The sequence below is a fragment of the Bufo bufo genome, chromosome 4, assembly GCF_905171765.1.
Source record: "Bufo bufo chromosome 4, aBufBuf1.1, whole genome shotgun sequence".
Lineage (NCBI taxonomy): Eukaryota > Metazoa > Chordata > Amphibia > Anura > Bufonidae > Bufo > Bufo bufo.
In genome coordinates, this window is record NC_053392.1 from 533,645,006 (window position 1) to 533,670,804 (window position 25,799).

The 25,799-nt window shown below is 42.5% G+C and overlaps 1 protein-coding gene across 2 annotated transcripts in view; it reads left to right on the plus strand.

Moving 5' to 3' along the window:
• Positions 1-25,799, plus strand: part of PLCB1 (phospholipase C beta 1) — an 895,755-nt gene that overhangs the window by 719,735 nt on the left and 150,221 nt on the right. For both annotated transcript variants that reach the window (XM_040429862.1, XM_040429863.1), the window contains exons 20-24: positions 433-597; positions 1,055-1,154; positions 3,421-3,525; positions 7,115-7,224; positions 15,720-15,852. In XM_040429862.1, coding sequence (XP_040285796.1) covers positions 433-597; positions 1,055-1,154; positions 3,421-3,525; positions 7,115-7,224; positions 15,720-15,852 — 613 coding nt within the window. The remainder of the gene's footprint in view (positions 1-432; positions 598-1,054; positions 1,155-3,420; positions 3,526-7,114; positions 7,225-15,719; positions 15,853-25,799) is intronic.

Genomic DNA, 25,799 nt, shown 5'->3' on the forward strand with positions numbered 1-25,799 from the left:
CATTTTACTTCTTCTGGAGTGCCGTGAAATATTTTCGTTTTTCTACAATTTTTGGGAGATTGGATCGCTCCAACATCTGCTGGCACCCTATTTTACTTTGGACCTGCAGTGCTGCTTATATTATCAACTCTGCTATCTATCTATCTATCTATCTATCTATCTATCTATCTATCTATCTATTATCTATCCTATATCTATCTATTTATGTACTGTATCTATGTATGTATGTATGTATCTATCTATCTATCTATCTATGATCTATCTATCTATCTATCTATCTATCTATCTATGATCTATCTATCTATCTATCTATCTATCTATCTATCTATCTATCCTATATCTATCTATCTAACATCTATCTATCTCATATCTAACTATTATTGTATCTACCTACCTGTCTAAACCTTCCTGCTGATGTTCTTTGCTTTTCAGATCATTTCAGGACAGTTTTTGTCGGATAAGAAGGTTGGCACCTATGTAGAAGTGGATATGTTCGGGTTGCCAGTTGATACCAGAAGAAAAGCGTTCAAAACAAAGACATCACAAGGCAATGCGGTGAATCCCGTATGGGAGGAGGAGCCTATTGTTTTTAAAAAGGTTCATAATTCGATTTTTTATTTTCTCTATAATACACCGGTCTGTTTTTTTCCCCCTAGGATATGAAATCGTGCAGCATTTTCATATTCAATTTGGACCTGACACACATGACTGTATTGTATCACCATACAACCTCCGAATCTGAGCCATATTACAGTACAATATGCTTTATTCCATTGGATTCAGTATGAAGTAGACAGAAAGTATTGTGGCATGTTCCCTCATATGTCTCATTATGGCTCTCCACTAGAACCATTGCTTCCAGGGGACAATATTTCTGTATGTGGAGCTGTAAGGAGCACCATGTGGAATGTAATAGATATCATAGTAGGGACTGACCCTAACAACATCATACTTGTGAGGACCCACAGGGTGAACAACCCCTTTAGTCTATATACATAAACAGTAATGTGATGCCTGTGTACCATAAATCAGATTTTTGTTATGTTCCTGTTAGGTTGTGCTTCCGTCCCTTGCATGTCTAAGAATATCGGCATATGAAGAAGGAGGGAAATTCATAGGTCACCGGATATTACCTGTTTATGCAATCCGTCCAGGTAAGAACATTATACATAAAAATGTTCAATCCGATCAAATAATGGAACAAGAAAAACACATTTACTACATCCTGAGATATGGGTTGTCATGAGCCTTGCCTGAGCAGTCCATTATTGGAAAACCCAGGATCTGTTCAGATTGCCTCCCCAAAGGAGTATTCCCATCTTACACTTTTATGGTATATCCATAGGATCTCTGCAGTATGTGAACTGGAGAGGTAGCCATGCTTACGCCAGGCCATTCCCATTGAAGTCTATAGAGATACAGAAAGAGCCAAGTGCTGCTCGTTCATCTCTTTCTGTAACTCCCATTAAAATTCTATGTAAAAAGCATCTAAAGAGAATTTTAAATATGGATCATGGGTCACCTGATCATTATCACTTATGGCATATTAAGGATGAATCAATCGATTCTGAACAAACCTGATCCATCTAGAATTTCCCAAATTTGTTGTTTCCAGAGAAAGAGAGGAGAGGAAATGAGAGAAAGAAAGACAAGTACGTTTCTCTAGGTTGCTTGGAAATATACTGTATATGCATTTTCTGGTATTACACTTTCTCCTTATGGAGAGTGCCCAGTATGCATAGCATATGTGTGGAGTATTGTAGGCTAGGCAATGCCCCTTTGGGTTTATGTGAAAGATATTCAGATTAGCTTTCCTAAGCCTATCTGATGCCAGGAAATGTAAGATGTGCTCATTTTCATATATTTTTCCCCGAAACCCAGAGGAACATTGACTAGCTGACGATACTCCTCATGCACACTCGGCGATAATAAGAAATAGCACCCCAACCGAGGCCTCTCAGGCAGCCAAGCAGTTTCCTTGTTTAGCTCTGTTAAAGGGTGGTTACTCAGAACAAGCTGGGTTCCTGATATGAGACAGTTTTCATTTTCTTTTGAAAAGGCGCCTAAGGCTACTTTCACATTAGCTTTTTCGCTGAATCCGTCATGGGGACATCAGCTTTTTCGCTGAATCCGTCATGGATCAGCAAAAACGCTTCCATCATGGGAAAGCGCAGGTGTGAAAGTAGCCTTTCTTGCATGTCTCTTTTTCAGAGAAGCATTATATAGAGATGCAAGTACATCAATAGACAAAAAACCTTATTGTGAAAAAGCACTGATTGAACAGTTTGAGACTACAACCAGGAGAAAATCTGATTATGAAAAAGCACTGATTGAACAGTTTGAGGCTACCATTGAAAACTTAGTGGGGAAAAAAAGGGGAAAATTGAAATGATGAAACACAAAGGGGAGAGTACCCCCAGACAATGCATATGTTACCTTGACCCAGACTAGCATGCTAGTCTCTCTTGCTCTCTGTGTCCTTCTCTCTCTCCTCTCTCTGTCCTGAAACAAATTGAATCTCAAAGGGTTGCTTATCTCTAGTGCATATGCATTTATGTGTAAAATGGGAGGACCACTTTAAAGGATCATTCCGTCTAGAACAGGGGTCAGCAACCTTCAGCACTCCAGCTGTTGTGAAACTACAACTCCCAGCATGCCCACTTGTTCATCTGTTCTTGTAACTCCCATAGAAGTGACCATAACATTCTGGGAATGTAGTTTGAGAACAGCTGGAGTGTCAGACGATCCCTTGTCTAAAGTAAATCTGCTAATACTATTCATACAGATCTACTTAAATGTTTGTGGAGGGTCTCAGAACTGAAGTATCAAGGTCAATTATTCTTGTAGACTGTCTGTCAGTCATCTCATTAAAGACACTACAGTCAGAGTTTCCCAAGCCTGAGATGGAAGATAACAGAACAATAAATTGTATATAAGTGCTACAGCTAAGAGGATGGTAAGAAAGACTTTTTGTAGGAATATTCATTCAGGTGATTATTACCCATCTGAACACCCACTAATCATCGGGTTTGTCCAGTGATCAGATCTTTTTATTCAGCCATAAAAATCTTAGAGTGTCAACAGCTCATCACCCCATATAAACAGGGGATGTGCTGCCAACAATATGCAAACTGTATGGGGTACAAACTCTACTTTAAAGACCCTTTAAATGAGCACCTATTAACTTTTTATAGGGTCAATTGGAGCTCTTTTAGGACTGTATCGGCCTGTGCCCCTTTAAGAAACCACAAAATATTGGTCTCTGGATTTATTTTTGATTGATGTCTCGCAAATTCTATTATGTAGATCTGAAAGCGCCAAGCGACCCGGCTGCTATTTTTCATGCAGAAAGAAAAATCTCTCACCGTACCTCTGCCCTTTCCTCAAGCTTTATGAAACATCTATCATTTTCCTTCTCAGGTTATCACTATATCTGCCTGAGAAATGAGAAAAATGTGCCACTCACTCTACCAGCAATCTTTGTCTGCATAGAAGTGAAGGATTACGTCCCCGACACATTCGCAGGTACGGTTCCTCTCGTGTTTTTGTGTTGAAGTTGAAAAAATTGAAATAATGCAGTCATTACAGCCAATTAAAAAAAGGATCAATTATAATCTGAAATAGAGGGTGACAAAATAGAGGTTGTCCAACCTCTGCACATGTGGCAGGTCCCAAAGTCTACAGATAATCATGGTGTCAGCACTGGGGTCTTCTGCGGTCAGCCAAGACACTGTGCAGGGAATTGAATCATTACAGGGTGCCCGTTGAAATGCAAAGTTTAGTGCTGATCTTGAGAATCCAAAGAAAGGGTAGTGTTCAAACTCGTTCTATGTAGAAGGATGGAGCTGAACAGAATTCGTCTTGCCTGGTTGACAGGGTTATCAACCAGAATTTTTCATTTTTTCTGGACAACTTATCCCAAAATCCTGAACAGCCAACATTTTGTACGGACAAATTGTAAAAACCATAATGAATGATAAAGATTGTAAGTAATCCCAGGGGTGGATTGGCCATAGAACTTACTGGAAAATTTCCCGGTTAGACGATGACCACGGCTGGCCAGTGGAGATTTTTGTGGATGTATTTTGTGCTGTGGGCAGTATTTTGTGATGGATTGTGAAATTTGGCTTTGTTGGTGTGGCATAATGTGCCACAATATGGTATTACTGGCCCTGCCTTCCATCAATTTGGACCCAACTACAAAACGGGGCCACTTTTAGTATTTTTTCCAGGGCCGCTTTAAGTTCCCAGTCCATCCCTGCATGTCTATAGCTCAATATACTGATAAGAACTCATTACCAGCATTTATTGTGAGCTGTAAAAAGATGATAATAACCACCAAAATAATCTAGTGAAGTACGAACAGCCTTTTTTCCATGGACAAAGGAAAAAAGTTGCCGATGTTTATGAGCTGTTCAGAAATTTCGAGACGGTTGGCAGCAATGCTGGGTGAGGAACTTCCTTGCCGCGTAGCATCATGTTCCCATCTTTAGAATTAAGGAAAAGAGTATAGAACAACAAATCTCAGCACAACAATGAGATCCAATAAAATATCCACTTTATCGTTGAAAATTTAAAAAATTCCAGTATGAATCACATCATGACTAGCAGCTATGGATTTTGGATTATTCAATCCTTCATCACAACTTATAAAATAAGCCTTGATGAAGGAATGAGTATTCCAAAATAAATATCTGCTAGTCATATTGTGATCCATGCTGTAATTTTTCAAATTTTGGACAATAAAGTGGGCATTTTTTTGGGTCTCATCGTTGTGCTGGGATTTTTTGTTCTACGTATTGGCAAGCTTCTCCAGGCCACTCATTCACTGAGGAAAGTCCTTTTTATGTGGGGGTGAGCCGGATCTTTGATTGCATTTATGTAAGAAAAAAGTATGTTGATTCCAAGTAGGGCTACGTTCACATCAGCGCTATAGTTTTCCGTTCTTCTACTCCATTATAGGAGCAGAAGAACGGAAATAGCGGAAGTGCCGAATTCAGCACGTAATTGACACAAACTAACAGATCCTATTGATGATAATAGGATCTGTTCGGGAGAACATTTTTTTCACTGGAGAAAAAAAGTCTTGCATACTTTTCTATTTTTGACTAACTCTGTGACGGGGCCTATATTTTATTAACACCCCAAATATAATATTTTCAGCCTATACCGGATGACATTGTCTGTGCTGTCTCCAGTGAGTACAACCCTCTTCCTAAAATACACTCCTTGGCAATCAGCAGATCACGGGGGGGATTGGGTCTGTTTCTGAGGCTACCAGCAATTAGCCTTCATCTCAGGGGTGCGTACACTCCAATGTTGTGCTTAGAACTTTCGTAAAACATCCTCTTTCAGTAACTTCTCACAATGACCACAAGGTGGCACCAGCAGGTCAGCAGAACTCCTATATCATATACAGAGTGGCCCACAAAAAAGTATTGTTTTTTTTTATTTTTTATTTCCCACAAGTCACAAAAGATGCTGAAAGGGGACCCCGTTCACGTCTATGTATCTTTGTGTCGGATTATGTTGGCTGATACTGCTTGTGATGCTGCAGATAGTGATTGTGATATTGGAGGCGGGCTATTTTTTATGGGCCACGCTGTATGTTATATATGGTACATGTATCTGCAGTTGTTTGTTAGACACATTTGGTGTAATTATCATGTCCCAGAATCTGCAACATATGTAACACCCCAGAGTGGTGTTACCACTTCTGCACCTTGCTACTATTTTTTATGGTCTAACGTCTATGTCACCTATATATTTATTTCCAGGTCCCTCAACACTGTGCATTTGTAATAATGTTATGTAACTGTTCATGTAATGTGCCTGGTTCACCAGCAGGTGGCAGCAAATACGGCAGAGCTGTATGTAAATAGAATGGAACCTTCCATTCCATTCTAACCCCCCTCTGTGGAGAAGTGGGCTAGTACCATTTCCTGCAGGAAGGGTGGGGACAAGTTCTAGTCAGTATAGCTTACCCCCTTTAGGGGACAGGTGTGCAGGGGCACGTCTTTACTGGACGTGCCCACGCCAGCCAGAGCACCTTAAGCTCTGCTGGCCATGAGGCCAAAGCTTAAAGCCTCAGGAGCCAGGAGGAAAGTTCCCTGGCATAACCATAAGACAGACTACAGAGAGAAAGTGCAGTACCAAGAAGAAAGCAAGGACACTGTTTAAGCTTGTCAGTACAGTACAGCAGAGTGAGAGAAAGAGAGCAGAATTGAGTTTGCCTGCCAGTTGTATGCTAACGCCTGCTGGGACCAAGACAAAGCCTGTAAACCGTTTTGGAGAAACATTTACTCAAGTAAAGCTGCTGTTCACCTACATACAAGGTCTGGACTCAATCTTTCTTTCAAATCCCTCAATTATTCCCCCTATTTATTGCTTAGGAGCCAAAGCCTGGGGTCCAGCGGTATCCAGGTAGGAGCACCGTGACACACATAAAAAGACAGATAGGCCGCACTATACCACTCGGCATTCCTACACACCCAGATAATTAGAAAGTGAATTTAGAATCAGGTTTTTTGGGATATGATGACAGGTGTGAGTGGGTGACCTGTTAAAGAAAAGGGATTTATATAGAGGGCCCGAGGGGAAGGTGCCCGTTGCACATATACCGTAAGTCTTCTTCTTACATTTATTGCCGACATTAGGAAATCCTCTACACCACGTCTACCTGTACATATACTGCATTATTTCAACTGACCCACTGATGCAATGCATATGTTGCCATATAGCAGCAGCTTAGCGCCACTCTATGTTTCTTTAAAGGGGTTCTGTTCAAGTGAACAGAGCTTAGCCCCGCCCACTCTAGTTGATACTAGTCGTGACGTCAGTGGGCCGGCGGTAAACAGTAAGAAGGCCGGGGTGCTCCTGTAGTGCTGCTGCCTTCTCAAACAGCTGATCGGCGGGGGTCCCGGGTGTCGGACCCCCGCCGATCAGATGCTGATGATCTATCCAGAGGATAGATCATCAGTTAAATGAAAGTGCAGAACCCCTTTAAAGATTTATCAGGCTGCATATTAACCCCAATTTTTATCATTGTCAGGTTAATACCGATCCCTGAGATATTCCATTTAAGGAGACTTTTATCAATTTTCTGTTCCCGCAGATGTGATTGAAGCTTTGTCAAATCCAATTAAATATGTCAATTTGATGGAACAAAGATCCAGACAGCTGGCTGCACTCACGCTGGAAGACGAAGAAGAAGTGAAGAAAGAGGTAATTCCACAGAAGCTTCCATCATCTTTGATTATAGCAGCAGACATGAGCACATCACCACCAGCTGCTCACTGTACATCAGGACAACACCTGTATGGTATCAGACCCCAGATGTACAGTAGGTGTATGGTATATCCGGAGGCCTGTAATACGCCCAAGTCAAATGCAATATTTACATGGTCACCTGCAACTTTATTTAGTGTAAGGGAGTTGCCTGCGAATCATAGCAATGCCGTGGTATTAGTGCAAATCACCTGGAGACTCTAGTCATACAGCCTCTTCAGGAATCTGCAGATGCCATGATAGTCACCTACCTGCAGTACAGCATATGGTATACTAGCCTACTATAGTAGTCATCTACCAGCAGTAATTGATGCATTAGCATGGTACAATATCTGCCATGCTAACCACCTATTGGCAGTATATGACACAGTACCTGCATTAGTAACCACCAACCAGCAGTGTATAACACAGTACCTGCCATGCTAACCACCAATTAGCGGAATATAACACAGTATCTGCCATGGTAACCACCAACCAGCAGTATATAACAGAGTACCTGATATTCTAACCACCTACCAGCAGTATATAACACAGTACCTGCCATGCTAACGACCTACCAGCAGTATACATGAAGTGAGCTCCTGTGGGAGCCAGTGTACAGGACAGACATGGTAGTGGCCCCAATGAAGAGTTGTGTCATGTGTACTCTTTCAGAACTTCACTTCCTGGGGTCAGTGCAGTGAGGAGGTAGATTAAAGAATCAGGCCAGAAGTAAGAGCATAACAGTTTCTCTATACTTAGTGCAAAACTTAACTTGTGGCACGTCCAGCAGCAATAATTACAAAGTACAGTCTCTGGCACCAGATGAGGAGGTATGGTGGCTGGTTGGGTGGCTACAATTCTGCTCTTGGTGATACTGGCCTAGTGTTTGTTGTATAGGTGATGGTGCCTGAGCTGTTGTCCCTCACCTTGCAGCAGTGTCTGTAGAGCTGTAGCCCACTGATCACTCTGGTGTCTGGAATCTCAAGGCTTCACCTGTGGCTGTCTCTAGCAGTTATTTTTTGCAGAAGAAGGGTATATGGTTCCTGAATTTCCCTCTCAGGGGAAAAGTTACGATTAATGGGAGTGGGTGCTCTCCAAGTTGCTTCCTAGCTCCCCCATTATCAGAACAGGACCTCTCCTGTCCCTTCTCCTCCTAGCACTGACTAAGTAGACTGGAACTTCCCCTCCTGGCAGGAAGTCAGACCAGCCCACTCCTACCAAGAGGGAAGGAAAAAGGGTGGTTAGCCCTGTTCCTGCAAACTATTGCCAAACCTTACCTCCCCTGCTGGAATACATGGCCACTTCATGTAAAATACATAACATTATGTATAAAACACAGCAACTACAGGCACTATAGTAGCATCCCCAAGTCTGGGGTACTACATATAACACAGTACCTGCCATGCTAACCACCAGCTAGTGGTATATAGTACACCAGGCTTTTGAACTACTGCAGAATGCATGCTACAGTGAACATGGTAAGTAATGCACTGTGAGTGTCCAGTCTGCCCAACACCACTGAAGATGGAGATTTGCTTTTAAGAAGAGGTTTAATAGCTGAACTGAATTAACTCCTAATTGTAAGGATAAATATACACCGAAACTGTCCTTTAAAATATAAATGACTTGTTGAGTTTGACCTACATTTAGAGTACTGATGTCATCCACACGATGGGGACGTTCTGTTCCAAGAAATTCCATGCTTCCACCCTTCTACAAGGGACAGTAGTGTGAATGAGGGCATTAGTCTTAACGTGACTAATACCGGTCTCCTAAGAGTGCCCTATCTAGGACGTGTGTGACTGGAGATGCTATTTTAGGAGAACATTGTTCATCTCTGACCTTTCTCTGTTAAAAACGTGAGAACCTGCTCAAGTGAATATGGAGCATGATGTGCCCTTACTACAGTACTTCCATTAACAATGATCAACGTGGACCTTGTATCTGATATAGTAAAATTCCTATAAACCGGCAGCCAATAATCTGTTGCATATTGTGGTTGGTGGGGGTCTGACTAGTGTATTTGCAGCATACTACATTTTATCAAGGTAGCATATTCAATAGAGGAGGACCATGTATCTGCCCTGCTCCAGGAGAGATGGGTGGCCCGGGCCTGGTTGCATTATTTTTTTTAATGGCTCACAGACCCTACAAACAAGGATCATGTACATTGAAGTTTAAAAGTTTGTAAACCCTTCAGCATTTTCAATATTTCTGCATAAATTTGACCTAAAATGGCATCAGTTTTAACATACTGTAAGTCCTAAAAATAGATAACGATAACCAAACCAAACAAATGAGTAAAAAATATTGTCCTTGGTCATTTATTTATTGAAAAAAATGGTCCAATATCACGTCTGTAAGTGGGGAAAGTATGTGAACATTTAGGATAAGCAGATACTTCAAAGGTGAATTTAGAATCAGTTTTTTTGGGATATGATGACAGGTGTGAGTGGGTGACCTGTTAAAGAAAAGGGATTTATCAAAGTCTGATCTTCACAGCACATTTGTGGAAGTGTATCATGCCATGAACAAAGGACCTTAGAAGAAGAGTTGTTCATGCTCATCAGGCTGAAAAAGGTTACAAATCCATCTCTAAAGAGTTTGGACACTACCAATTCGCAGTCAGATATATTGGGGCTCATTTACAAAGACCAGTGTTTTATACCAGTCTTTGTTTCCCCCTGCCCTGGCAGAGAAAGTACTCAGACCAAGAGCACATGAGTGTATCTCTGATGAAGAAAAGCATCTCTTTCCAAAACGTGAGTAAAAGGAGCAGTGATACAGGCCAGAGCACACTCTGTGAAGACCACGTCTCATGTGACAGAGCCAGGGCGTGATAATGTTTTCACTGCCTGGCAGAGGGCACGGCAGTTGTCTTGAGAGCAGTGCCTCTAGGTGTAACGGCAACGCCCCTGTTGCTCCTAGAGGCTCATTTACATATATTAAGACATCATTTTTCCAACAATGCGGGCACATATGAACATGGGTCCAACACAGATGTCTTCAGCTGCCAAGTGCACACGTAAAAGGTCAGACAGTTTCATGGGTACAAATCTGCTGTCAGATGCCCTTCAAAGGTAAAATTTTAGATTTCTGTTAGCCTCCAGTAATCCAGGATAACTAATAATTCTCCACCCATCAGTATATGTATGGCGAAAGAGACAAAGCGAGGCAGATTTATCTTGGTACAGTTGTAAACATGTATTACAACCACTAGATGGCAATAACGTTTATCTCATGTTTCATATTGACACGTTATATAAAGAACAAGCTCACAACCCTGATTATATTACATAACTTTTTTTTTTTCAGACAAAAAGCTTCTCCAATGTCATACATTACACACTTTACATAAGTTATATACTGTATCAGTCAGAGCATTAACAACATCATATTATTAAAAATTTATTTTCCCCTTAATGGTTTTGTGCAGTTTCCTTCTGCTACCAGACAACACCTTTAATGGACACAATATTCCCTTCAGATTATATTTTTTTTATATTTTATTGTATTGAATATTTCTTCTGCAATTTTGTGCTAATAAACCACACTATCTGGAAGAGATAAGATAAGAAAAATTGAATTTTTTTGTGTTTCTGTCATTTCTTGAATGGAAGCTCAATCTGCACAGCCTCAGGAGTGAGGGATAGTCTTATAGGGATAACACGTTTTGGAGAGTGATCCTCTTCATCAGCTTAAAAAAAGCTTATAAGCCACACTAAGGGTAAAACAACTTTTTCAATGTGGCTTCTCATCAAGATTGTTAGGTTAGTTTCACATCTGCATTTTTAAATCCATCAGGCTGTTCTGGCAGAGGAACAGCCTGCCACATTTCACATTATCTGGCATTGCCAGATAGGTCAATACACCGCCAGATCCCCCTTGACTACAATAAGATCCAACGAGAATCCAGCTGGTTTCAGGCATGAGTGCCAGGTTTCGGACAGACATAAACGGGTGCATGCACCCATTTTTGCATGGTCGAAGCCCCGCACTCATGCTGGAAACTGTCTGGTTCCCTGCCAGATCCCATTATAATCAGTTTGCTCTGGTGGTGAACGGCAGCGTCCGGCTATGCCAGATACTGTGAAATCCAAGAGGCTGTTCTTCTGCCTGCTGGATTTAAAAATGCAGATGTGAAACTAGCCTTTACCCCTTAAGGACCTGCTCCGTACATGTACGGCGCAGCTGGACGTGATTTAAGGACCAGCACCGTACATGTACGGCACAAGGTCCGCCGGGTGCTGGGGCAGGATTGCGGGGAAATGGGGGCACCATGGCTGCTCTTACTGGCAGGCATCCATGCCGGGTAAGGGCAGCATGGTGTCTTTCCGCCCCCCTGCAGCTCCAAGCGCTGCGTTCGGCCGGTCAATAAAGACCGGCACATCTCAGCGCCGGAAGCAGAAGGAAGCTGCTGGGCTGAGCGTGGGGGTGGTCATGGGGAGGTGACTGGTCAGCATCGGTCTCCTCCGAGGTCAGGCAGGGGACTCCAGTGTTTGGCATCCCCTACCAGCGCTGCGATTGGCTGGAACAACGCTCCAGCCAATGGCAGCACTATAGCAGCACAGGAAAGGGTTAAACTTCGCTACAGGCACCTCTGGGGACCTCAGGAATTTTTTTAATGCGACATGGCATGTCTGTTTATTCAAGCCTGCAAAAAACATATTTTGCACTTTGCCTCTTGAGCCCTGCTGTGCGCCCATACAGCAGGCTACAAGCACATATGGAGTGTTTCCTAAATGGGGAGAAAATGGGGAACATAAACTGGGGTACATTTTCTCCTTTAACCTCTTGTGAAAGTGAATTATTTTTTCTCGCATTTGCTAGTAATTTTTCATTTTCACAAATATGTGCTTTGAAATCCTTTAACAAGTGTTTCTGCCTTCTGTGAGACACCTGTTTGCTGAAAAGTACCCTTTTCACCACTAAAAATGTTCATACGGGGGTTCTCTTTGTCCAAAATGGGGTCACTTCTTGAGCTTTTTCGTTTCTGGGGACCTCAGGAATTTTTTAACATGCGACATGGCACCTAAAATCCTTATCTTCCAATCCATATTTTGCTGTTTGTCTGCTGTGCGCCCATACAGCAGGCTACAAGCACATATGGGGTGTTTCCTGAATGGGGAGAAAATGGGGAACATAAACTGGGGTGCATTTTATCCTTTAACTGCTTGTGAAAGTGAAAAATTGGGGTCTACTTGAAATCTTTCCTTTTCACAAATGTGTGCTTTGAAATCCTTTAACAAGTGTTTTTGCCTTCTGTGAGACACCTGTTTGCTAAAAAAGTACCCTTTCCACCACTTAAAATGTTCGTACAGGGGTGCTCTTTACAAAATTCGGTCAATTCTTATAGTTTTTAATTTCTGGGGACCTCAGGTATTTTTTAAATGCGACATGGCACCTAAAATCCATATCTGCCAATTCAAGCCTGCCAACAAAATCCATATTTTGCTGTTTGCTTGCTGTGTGCCCGTACAGCAGGCTACAAGCATATATGGGGTGTTTCCTGAATAGGGAGAAAATGGGGAACACATACTGGGGTACATTTTCTCCTTTAACCCCTTGTGAAATCAATGTCTGCCAATTCAGGTCAGCAAAATTCATATTTTTCTGTTTGACTCTAGAGCCCTGCTGTGCATTCATGCATCATTTTTGAGCACATATGGACTGTTGCCGTATTCGGGGGAAAATGGGGAACAAAATGTGGGGTGCATTTTGTCCTGTTACCATTTGGGAAAGTGAAAAATGTGGGTGTAAAGCAACTTTCTTCTTTTTCACTGCCAAGTGTTTCCTAATTCTAGGAAACACCTTTGAGGTTAAAGTGCTCACTACACACCTTGAAAGATTCCTTGAGGGATGTAGTTTACAAAATGGCGTAACTTTTTGGGGGTTTCAACTGTAGGGCCAACTCAGGGTGCCTTCATATGTTATATAGCTCCAAATTGCCATTCCAGCTAAATCCACTCTCCTAAAGCCATATGGTGCTCCTTACACACTGAAGCCTGCTGTGCGCCCATACATCAGTTTTTGAGCACATATGTGGTGTTGCCATATTTGGCGGGACGAAATGGGGAAAAAAATGTGGGGTGCATTTTGTCTTGTTACCATTTGGGAAAGTGAAAAATGTTGGTGTAAAAAAACTTTTTGTGAAAAAATATGCAATTTTTCATTTTCACTGCCAAGTTTTTCCTAATTCTAGGAAACACCTTTGAGGTTAAAGTGCTCACTACACACCTTCAAAGATTCCTTGAGGGGTGTAGTTTCCAAAATGCGGTCACTTTTTGGGGGTTTACACTGTAGGGCCACCTCAGGGTGTCTTCATATGTGACATAGCTCCCAATTACCATTCCAGCTACATCCGCTCTCCTAAAGCGATATCGTGCTCCTTACACTCCAAAGCCTGCTGTGCGCCTATACATAATTTTTTTAGCACATATGGGGTGTTGCTGTATTCGGGTGGAAATGCGGAAAAATGTGGGGTTCATTTTGTCCTGGTACTCTTTGGGAAAGTGAAAAATGTGGGTGTAAAGCAGCTTTTTTGTGAAAAAATATGCAATTTTTCATTTTCACTGCCAAGTTACTCCTAATTCTAGGAAACACCTTTGAGATCAAAGTGCTCACTACACACCTTCAAAAATTCCTTGAGGGGTGTAGTTTCTAAAATGGGGTCACTTTTTGGGGGTTTCCACTGTAGGGCCACCTCAGGGTGTCTTCATATGTGACATAGCTACCAATTACCATTCCAGCTAAATCCGCTCTCCTAAAGCCATATGTTGCACTTTCCACTCTGAAGCCTACTGTGCGCCCATGCATAATTTTTTGAGCACATATGGGGTGTTGCCGTATTCGTGGGAAATGGGGAACAAAATGTGGGTGCATTTTGTCCTGTTACCCTTTGGGAAAGTGAAAAATTTGGGTGTAAAGCAACTTTTTTTGTGAAAAAATGCAATTTTTCATTTTCACTGCCAAGTGTTTCCTAATTCTAGGAAACACCTTTGAGGTCAAAGTGCTTACTACACACCTTTAAAGATTCCTTGAGGGGTGTAGTTTCCAAAAAAGGGTCACTTTTTGGGGGTTTCCACTGTAGGGCCACCTCAGGGTTTCTTCATATGCGACATAGCTCCCAATTACCATTCCAGCTAAATCCGCTCTCTAAAAGCCATATGGTGCTCCTTCCACTCTGAAGCCTGCTGTGCGCCCATACATCAGTTTTTGAGCACATATTGGGTGTTTCTGTAAAGTCCAGATTCAGGGTAATAGATTTTTTGTTTTGTTTGGCTGTTAACCCTTGATGTGTTGCAGAAAAAATAAATTCAAATTTAAAATCTACAAACAAAAAGTGAAATTTAGAAATGTAATTCCCATTTTCCTTTAATTCTCATGGGACACCTAAAGGGTGAAAAAAGTTAGTAAAACAGTTTTGAATAGCTTGAGGGGTGTAGTTTCTAAAATTGTGTGATTTATGGGTGGTTTGTAATATGTAAGCCCCACAAAGTGACTTCATAACTGAACTTGTTGTTAAAAAAAAATGGGTTTTGGAACTTTTCTTAATTTTAAGATTTGCTTCTAAACTTCTAACGTCCCAAAAAAATAAAATGTCATTTTGAAAATGATCCAAACATGAAGTAGACATATAGGGAATGTAAAGTAATAACTATTTTTGGAGGTATTACTATCTAATCTAAAAGTAGAGAAATTGAAATTTGGAAATTTTTCAATGAAATATTTTGACTCAAATGTATGACTGTCATGAAGTACAATATGTGACGAGAAAACATTCTCAAAATGGCCTGGATAAGTAAAAGTTTTTTAAAGTTATCACCACATAAAGTGACACATGTCAGATTTACTAAAAATTGCCTGGTCCTTAAAGTAAAAAATTGCAGGGTCTTGAAGGGGTTAAAGGGGTTGCCCATTATAAGGAAAACATGGCTACTTTTTCCATAAATGGTGCCATACCTATACAGTATATGGGTTATCTCTGATGTTGTCGCTTAGCCCCATTGAAGTAAATGGGGATCAGCTGCAATGCCACAATTTATTAGTGCCATTTTTGGGAGCTAGCAGCCATGTTTTTCTAATACTGGACAGCCTCTAGAGGGGTATTCAAATTCACACTTTGTTATAGTCTATAAGGATGTACATAAAGGTGGAGGTACAGTTACTGCTTCTGCAATTTTTCAAGGACCATTATGGATAATGTTCTTCAAGAATTCAGATGATTTGTCAAATCTCAAGAAGGTTGCATTGTGTCCTTTCTTTCATCTTTTATGCTGGGCATCACCCTGCAGACTTGGCCAGACAATACAGACCTTAGAAAATAATCTGTAATAGTAATAAATCATGTTGTAGTCAAGAACTATGTCAAGAGAAGAAAGCATGCCATCAGTTCGTTATGCTGCGTCATCTAGCACGCATTGACAGTATGCTTTGGTATTTTTTTGTAGGCAGAAGCCGGTGATGCTCCATCAGAAACTAACAGTGAACCAAGGCCGGCACCAGCAGAAAATGGCCTGAACCATGCTTCTACACTAACACCGAAGCCAGCATCCCAGTCTGTTCACAGTCAGCCAGCTCCAGGTAGGAAAGCTCTGGTATTCATGTGCTCTATACTCCGAAACCTCCAGCAGAATGTATGAAATGGGCAAATTGCCAGATTTTACAAATTGAATAATTTCTAGTTGTACAACTCTTTATGCTGCATCCAGTCACAGCCAAAGGAATTGCAATAAAAAGCTTCTGTGTGAGATAGCTGAAATATATCAGAGATGAGCGAATCGAAGCTGACGAAGTGGAATTCGATCCGAATTTCAGGAAAAATTTGATTCGCAACGAATGTGAATTTCCTCATGCTTTGTGTTAACGAATCGCAATTTTCCTAATGTGAGGACTGAGGAGATCGGGCACGGAACTCTGGGAAGGCGGGATCACCCAGATTGACATGCATGCATGCAGCCAATCAGCAGTCAGCCAGACCTGTGATGTCACAGCCCTATAAATACGGCAGCCATCTTACAGTCAGACATTTTCCAGCGTTCAGAGTGTAGGGACAGACGTGAGAAGGCGCTAGGGGCCGCAATTGGAAAAACCTGATTGTGGAAAAAAAAAGACAGGAAAAACGATTTATAAGTGCAGGGAAAGGATAGGGAGGAATCATTTCACAGCATCTTAGTGCAGGGAGAGACATCAGAAGGCACTAGGGACATTGATAGGAAAGTGATTTACAAGTGCAGGGAACTTTTATTTGGGGATCCAAATAGTCATTAGACAGCTCAGTCATTCCAGCTATTTGTTATTGGGTTGCAAGTGCTATGTTGAAAAGCCTTTAGTGGCTTATATCTTAGTATCGTTAGTATCTTACTGTATATCAGTACTACAAGAAAAATATATACGCATTTCACTTCTGCAGTTATTTCTGGTGAAAGCGTTGTGAGGCAGTGACAGGCCTCATGGCTGTTAGGGGAGTGTGTTACTCGTGAACAGAGGCCTGGTGAGGCTCTGTAAGTGTGGTCTCGGCAGGGCTGAGGGACCACGAGGCTGGTAGATAGCCTGGACTGACTTTGTTACAGCCTGGAAGTGAGCTGGACTACTGGCTGAGAAAGCCGCATGTGATCACAGGGTGCGAACGGTGACTCAGGTGAGTCAGAAATACTGTGTTTAGTTAGAGCCTGGACGGGCGAGTGGTTATTGTTTTGTTTGTTTTGCTTTTGCAAAACCTGTTGTCTGCGAAGGTATTTGTGAGGATGATCCCCTGAAAGAAAGCTACCTCTCACAATTGGTGTCGGATGTGGGCAAGACAACAGGTTGCTAGGAGTAATGAAAAGGCAAGGTGTTGCTGGGAGCAACGACAAGGCAGAAAGAGCAGGTGCTGCTGAAAACTGCTGTGCGGTGGTTTAACCTCCCTGGCGGTATGATTATGTCAGGAATTTTGTACCAAAAGTGGTAAATGTTTTGCATAAATATTTTATGGGCACAAATGACAGTAAAATGGCAGGCAAGGGGCACTGTACAGTCATCAAATGTCAGATCTGAGTTTATACAGTGTAATCCTCTCAGATTACAATGTATAACCTCTTTTATGTGTGTTTGTCACTTGTTATGTTTATATTTATTTGAATTTCCCGCCCAGTTCCGTTCTCATGCGCAGCTGCTGCTCGCAGGGAACGGAACCAGGAAGTCAAATGCCGGCCGGTGTTCTGCCAGATCTGTATACCTTGCGAAAAAAGTCTATACCGCAAGTGACGCGGCCGCACAGGAATAAGCTGGAGGAGGGTGTGCGCGGCGCTGCACAAGCGCACATCCACTGGCTTAGGAAAGAATCGTTGCAGCGTAGCGATAGAAGTACTTTGTGCACCGCGCGTGCGCACTTAGGGGTATCGAGATTTTGCAGCGCAAAATGTTGCATCAGATCCCCCTACCCCTGAGTGCGCACGCGCGCACAAATTATCAGATCAAATCAGGATGAACTGCAACTGATGATTTGTGCGCACTCAGGGGTAGGGAGATCTGATGCAACATTGTGCGCTGCAAAATCTCGATACCCCTAAGTGCGCACGCGTGGTGCACAAAGTACTTCTATCTCGGCGCTGCAACGATTCTTTCCTAAGCCAGTGGATGTGCGCTTGCACAGCGCCGTGCACACCCTCCTCCAGCTGATTCCTGTGCGGCCGCGTCACTTGCGGTATAGACTTTTCACAAAGTATAGAGATCTGGCAGAACACAAGCGGAGGACATCGCCGGCAGAAGGTGAAGGGATTCTGCAATGTTACCCCGAGCGTGACTCAGGGTTACCGCTCCTGGCAGCGAAAATTAACCCTGTCACGCTCGGAAATACCGTCAGGGAGGTTAAAGGGCCAGATGCCCAAGTGAAAGAGACTGATCGGTGGAAAAGAAATTGGTCAAAATGGCGACCTAGGTGAAAGATGGTCCGGTGTGGCGGAAAGTGATCATACCGGTGATGTCCTCTGTGAGAAGGGGTCCGGTTTGGCGGAAAACCAAGGCCACAAAGAAAGTAATGAAGCAGCTGGTGCAGAAAAAAAATGGCTTGTTGAGGAAGCCAAATGCTGCACTGGGAGAGGCTGCTCTGAACCTGGCTGAGAGTCGAGTGCCGTAGGAAAAGATGATGGTGATATGTGCCGTTGCCAAGGGCAACCGTCGGGAAGAAAAGGAGCTGGAGAGCGGTGTGGCTCTCGGGAATTCCTATGTTTCCGGGCTGTGTGAGCAGAGTCCTAGAGAGGATGTGCGGAGGATCCATGAGGTCGTTGCTAGGGGCAACCAACCACAACAGCGTGCAGCTGTCTAGCAGTTATGGAGCGGAGAAAGTGTTTCATATTCTGCGGCTTGAGATTCCAAGGAAAGGTCTCCAGAGAGTGTGACTCCCCGTCTGGAAGGGGGATGGAGTCACAGCGTTTTTCGTGGTAACCACTGCAGTAAGGAGTCTGCAGGTGATCGTGGGATGGAGGATCCTGGAGCGTCCTCATCTCCCTGGACTGCCGAACCCGTGACAACAATGGGTTAGATTGTTCCAAATTTTGCATGTGTGGCAAGTAAAGTGACAGTGAGCCGGCGGCAGCTGCTACCTGCTGGGCCGGTAAGTGATAAATCGATAGTTGTGCTGGATAATTATGCGCTTACTAAGAACTATCCGGTGGTTCTCGCTGAGCGTGAGACTGCAGTGAGAACTGGGACTTATGGCTGGTAAAGTGCTTGTTCATGAGGTGAAGTGGGGCAGTTTTTTCCTATTGGCATGGGTACTGTGGGGAAATAGAAACCTGTCTGCAGAACCTGTACCTGTCCCTTTAAAGGAAAACAGTGGTAAAAGTAAAAGTGGTGGTAAAAAGGTGTATGATGAAATAATGTTGGTTGATGTAAGAGCATTGTTAACTGATGAGAGTATACAGCTGGGTGAACCCACAGGAGAAAGTGTAATAGACATGGATGTGCAGTATCCACAGGTTTCTATGGTTAATAAGGAAATATCCCAGGTGGGGATTGACTCATCGGTGTCCCTAAAGATCAGGATTAATGATGACACGAGGAGTATACATGAAACATGTGCTGTGACTGAAGGCAACTCAGAGAGTGAGCTTGCCACATCTAAGTCCGGTGAAATGAAGGTGGTTGCTAAGGGCAAATAGACGTCTGTGGTATGTGACGACATGAGTGGCAAGACGGTGAGCTTGGCGTTTGTGATAAACTGGGCTCTGCTGGCATGTGGATGAACCAGGGGAAGACTGTGCTTAGTAAAAATGCCCTCTCACCAGCCTCCCGTGTTTGTACACGTGTTCACCCTCACGGGTTTTAACAAAAGGGGGGGTGTGAGGCAGTAACAGGCCTCATGGCTGTTAGGGGAGTGTGTTACCCATGAACAGAGGCCTGGTGAGGCTCTGTTAGTGTAGTCTCAGCAGGGCAGGGCTGAGCGACCACGAGGCTGGGAGTTAGCCTTGACTGACTTTGTTACAGCCTGGAAGTGAGCTGGACTACTGGCTGAAAAAAGCCGTATGTGATCACAGGGTGTGAACGGTGACTTAGGTGAGTCAGGAATACTGTGTTTAGTTAGAGCCTGGACGGGCGAGTGTTTATTGTTTTGTTTGTTTTGCTTTTGTTAGTGTGCCACAATTAATGCACTGTTTAAAAAAAGGACCTTAAAACCTGTTGTCTGCAAAGGTATTTGTGAGGATGATCCCCTGAAAGAAAGCTACCTCTCACAGCATATAGGGGCGTATTTCAGTAAAGAAAAAGAAATATACGCACTGCACTGTTGCAGTTTTTTCTGGTGAAAGAGTATAGGGGCATATTTCAGTACTACAAGAAAAATATATACGCACTTCACTCTTTACGTTTTTTTCTGCTGAAAGCGTATAGTGGCCTATTCCAGTCCAACAAGAATATATATATTCTTATTTCACTTCTGCAGTTATTTCTGTTAAAAGCGTATAGGGGTGTATTACAGTAAAAAAAGAAAAATATATACGCACTGCACTGTTGCAGTTATTTCTGGTTAAAGCAGATAGGGGTGTATTTCAGTACTACAAGAAAAATATATGCGCAATTCACTTTTTAAGTTTTTTCTGGTCAAAGCGTATAGGGTCGTATTCCAGTACAAAAAGAAAAATATATTCTCAGTTCATTTCTATAGTTAATTCTGGTGAAAGAGTATAATGTCCTATTTCAGTCAAACAAGAAAAATATATTCTCAGTTCACTTCTGCAGTTATTTCTGTTGAAAGCGTATAGGGGCGTATTACAGTAAAAAAAAAAAATATATATATATATATACGCACTGCACTGTTGCAGTTATTTCTGGTGAAAGCGTATAGGGGCGTATTTCAGTAGTACAAGAAAAATATATACGCACTTCACTCTTTTAAGTTTTTTCTGGTGAAAACTTATAGTGGCCTATTCCAGTCCAACAAGAAAAATATATTCTCAGTTCACTTCTGCAGTTATTTCTGTTGAAAGTGTATAGGGGCGTATTACAGTAAAAAAAGAAAAATTTTATACGCACTGTCATTTTGCAGTTATTTCTGGTGAAAGCATATAGGGGCAAATTTCAGTTAAAAAAGAAAAATATATAAGCACTGCACTGTTGCAGTTATTTCTGGTGAAAGCATAAAGGGGCATATTTCAGTACTACAAGAAAAATATATACGCACTTCACTCTTTAAGTTTTTTTCTGGTCAAAGCGTATAGTGGCCTATTTTAGTCCAACAAGAAAAATATATTCTCAGTTCACTTCTGCAGTTATTTCTGTTGAAAGCGTATAGGGGCGTATTAATTACAGTAAACAAAATATATATATATATATATACGCACTGCACTGTTGCAGTTATTTCTGGTGAAAGCGTATAGGGGCATATTTCAGTACTACAAGAAAAATATATACGCACTTCACTCTTTAAGTTTTTTCTAGTCAAAGCATATAGGGTCTTATTCCAGTACAACAAGAAAAATATATTCTCAATGCATTTCTATAGTTAATTCTGGTGAAAGCGTATATATATTCTTAGTTCACTTCTGCAGTTATTTCTGTTCAAAGCATATAGGGGCATATTACAGTAAAAAAAGAAAAATATATAAGTACTTCACTGGTGCACTTATTTGTGGCAAAAGCGTTGAATGAATGAATGACTTGTATAGCGCTACAATTGCGAACTAAATCGCCTCAAGGAACTTTTTTTGCAGCCATTGACCGCCTGTGCCTTCAGAAAAGGTGGGTCTTGAGCTTCTTCCTGAAGGCCAGATGGTTTTACTCTGAGCGGATCTCTGCGGGTAAAGTGTTCCATAGCCGGGGTCCTAGGACTGAAAACCTTCGTTCGCCTTTTGATTTGTAGCGGGTCTTTGGCATGTGGAGGAGATTCTGGTTAGCTGACCGGAGAAGACGACCTGGGGTGGCTTATTTTATTATAGAAAGAAAAAAATATACGCACTTCACTGGTGCAGTTATTTGTGGCAAAAGGTTTTAGTGGCATATTTTAGTACAGAAAGAAAAAAATATACGCACTTCACTGATGCACTTATTTGTGGCAAAAGCATTCAGTGGCCTATTTTATTATAGAAAGAAAAAAATATACGCACTTCACTGGTTCAGTTATTTGTGGCAAAAGGGTTTAGTGGCCTATTTTATTATAGAAAGAAAAAATATACGCATTTCAATGGTGCACTTATTTGTGGCAAAAGCGTTTAGTGGCCTATTTCAGTACAGAAAGAAAAATATATTCTCAGTTCACGTCGCGGTTATATGTGTTGAAAGCATGGCTGGGAGTCAGCAGGGTGGCAGCAGTGGGAGGTTGGGAGCCAAACATGCCTCGGGTAGAGCAGCTGCTTCGCAGCAGCCTACCTACAATGGAAGTAGTGGTGCAGGGGTTCACGGAAGTAGCGGCTGTAGCAGTCAGTCAGTGCCACGGTTATATGTGTTATTTCAGTACAAAAAGAAAAATACATTCTCAGTTCACGTCAGCAGCGGTTATATGTGTTGAAAGCATTTAGTGGCCTATTTCAGTACAAACAGAAAAATACATTCTCAGTTCACGTCGGCGGCCGTTATATGTGTTGAAAGCGTTTAGTGGACCATTTCAGTACAAACAAAAAAGTACATTCTCAGTTCACGTTGGCGGCGGTTTTATGTGTTCAAAGCGTTTAGTGGCCTATTTCAGTACAAAAAGAAAAATACATTCTCAATTCACGTTGGCGGCGGTTTTATGTATTGAAAGAGTTTAGTGGCCTATTTCAGTACAAAAAGAAAAATATATTCTCAGTTCACTTCGGCAGAGTCAGCAGGGTGGCAGCAGTGGGAGGTCGGGAGCCAAACGTGCTCGGGGTAGAGCACCTGCTTCTTAGCAGCCTACCTACCCTGGAAGTGGTGAAGGGGTTCACATAAGTAGCGGTGGTAGCAGTCAGTCAGTGTGGCGGTTATATGTGGTAAAATCTTTATTGAAGTATTTTGGTCGAAAAACTAAATTTATTTAGCTGCAGTTATATGCGGTAAAATCTTTTGTAACGTATTTCGGTGGAAAAACAAATCTTATTCAGTGTTCAGCACTGTACTAATATGCGGTAAAGTCTTTTGTAATGTATTTCGGTGGAAAAACTAATTGTAATCAGCGTTCAGCGCTGTAGTTATATGCGGTAAAATCTCCATGATGTCTCCATGATAAATCTGCAGCGTGGGGGCCCTGTGTGGCTTCTGCACACTTTCAAAAATAATCCTTCAGCAGAGCGAATAGATGCCGGATGATCGGGATGCTCCATGACCTTCCCAGGAGCTGCTGTCGGGAGCATCGGTTCATTTCTGAGACGTCCGTATAATGCGGGTGGAATCCGAAGACCCTCTCAATCTCTGTGCTCCGTTATATGCGGTAAAATCTTTTGTGACGTGTTTTGGTGGAAAAATAAATTATGTTCAGCACTGTAGTTATATGCAGTAAATTCTTTATTGACGTATTTCGGTGGGAAAACAAATTGTATTCAGCGTTCAGCGCTGCAGTTATATGTGGTAAAATCTTTTGTGATGTATTTCGGTGGAAAAACAAATAATATTCAGTGTTCAGCGCTGTAGTTATATGTGGTAAATTCTTTATTGACGTATTTTGGTGGAAAAACTAATTGTATTCAGCGTTCAGCGCTGCAGTTATATGCAGTAAAATATTTTGTGATGTATTTCGGTGGAAAAACTAATTATATTCAGTGTTCAGCGCTGTAGTTATATGCGGTAAATTCTTTATTGACATATTTCGGTGGAAAAACAAATTTTATTCAGTTTTCAGCGCTGCAGTTATATATGCGGTAAAATCTTTTGTGACTTATTCCGGTGGAAAAACTAATTGTATTCAGTGTTCAGCACTGCAGTTATATGCTGCAAAATCTTCTGTGACTTATTTCGGTTCAAAAATAAATTTTATTCAGCGTTCAGCGCTGTAGTAATATGTGGTAAAGTCTTTATCAAAGAATGTTGGTCGAAAAACTAAATTTATTCTCTAGTCAGCGCTGCGGTTATATGCGGTAAAATCTTTAGTGACGTATCTTGATGAACTTCGCGACTCTATCAGGCTCAAAGCTATCTTGACGCTTTGTCTTCTCAAAGTCTGTAGCTACTAGAGGCCTGTTCATGCGAGGCAGGTTCCCCCAGAAGTATCTTGGTCGATCGACACTGTGTCATTGTGTCACTCTCTGGCCTCCTGATTCTACTGCCACCTCCAGACTCTGTCAATGTGCCGCTCTGTGGTCTCCTCCTGATGCTGCTGCCACCACCTCCAGACTCTGTAATTTTGCCATTCTGTGGCCTCCTCCTGATGCTGCCACCTCCAGACTCTGTTGTTGTGCCACTCTGTGGCCTACTCATGCTGCTGCAACCTCCATACTCTGTCATTGTGCCATTCTGTAACTTCCACATGCTGCTGCCACCTCAAGACTGTCATTGTTCCACTGTGTGGCTTACTCATGCTGCTGCCACCTACAGACTCGGTCATTATGTAACTCTGTGGCCTACTCATGCTGCTGCCACCTCCAGACTGTCATTATGCCACTCTGTGGCCTACTCATGAATGCTGCCACCGCCATACTTTGTCATTGTGCCACTCTGTGGCCTACTCATGCTGCTGCTGCTGCCAACTCCAGACTCTGTCATTGTGCCACTCTGTGGCCTACTCATGCTGCGGCCACCTCCATACTCTGTCGTTGTGCCATTCTGTGGCTTCCACATGCTGCTTCCACCTCCAGACTCTGTAATTGTGCCACTCTTTGGCCTCCTCCTGATGCTGCTGCTGCCACCTCCAGACTCTGTCATTGTACCATTCTGTGGCCTACTCATGCTGCTGCCACCTCCAGACTCTGTCATTGGGCCACTCTGTGGTCCCACCATGCTGCTTCCACCTCACCACTATGTAATAGATCCACTCTGTGGACTTATCATGCTGTTCCCACCCTTCCCCACTTCATGACTGGTCCACGATTTTGGCTTTCGGCCTGGATGACATTATCATTTATTTGAAACTTCTTCTGATCTGTCAGAAGGAAGGAAAAATGAGACGCACAACGGATCCTGTCTGTGTAGCAGCTTTAAAGGATAACTGTCGTATATTTTTTTGGAGTATTGGATTGTGGTGATTAATATCACCTTGGTGGCCCTATTTCAACTTTTCACTGTGTATTCAATTACCCCTTAATTCCACATTTTTGTTTCCCGTACTGCCGATTTTTACCTGTGCTTAAAATAGGGTTGCTAGGATTGGTCCATCTATCTGTTGATAGACGGAGCACGCAGAAGCACGCAGCGTGCAGGGTCACATTACTGACAGCCAGGGACTGTAAGTAAATGATTAAAGCCAGGTCCTCCCCAGCAGCTGATAACAGTGCCTGGGCTGTATGCACTTCTCCCTGTCCCTGCGCTTGGCAGACGCTCCTTCACTCAGCAGAGCAGGAGAATGCAGAGTTGAAGCAGCGCAGACCAGGGAAGGGAGATCTGCCATCTGACACTTTTGGGGGGCTATTGTTACTGGCTAGTGCATGTGAGGAGCTCAATGCATTGTAGGTAATGAGGGCAGGCGGGATTAGCCTCAGGGTGAGGGCAGTGGCAGCCATCTTAACTGAATAGTGAAATTGCAGTTTTATGCAGACTGGTTGCTAAGGGCTAAATCTTATTAAATATGGGGTAAGTCGGTCTAATAGTAACTGATTCTCAATTAATTCTTAATTAGGGTCTAAATGTGACAGTTATCCTTTAAGGCCTGTATGGTCCCATCAGAATTGGCTTATGATTTGTTAGCCAAAAGCAGGAGTGGTTAGAAAACACAGAAGACATGCAAATATTCGGTTCACATGTCATCTCTGTTTTAGATCCACTCCTGTTTTTTTTACATTGGCAATACTGATGGATTACTGACCAAATGCTGACCTAGTGAAGGCAAATGCTCAACAGACAGGATCCGTTTTTTGTTGTGACGGATCAGAGGAAGGGCAAATTAATCAGTGACGTCAACACAAACTTACTGCTGACACCCTCTCCACTCTGTAGGTGGGCTCTACTTGTAT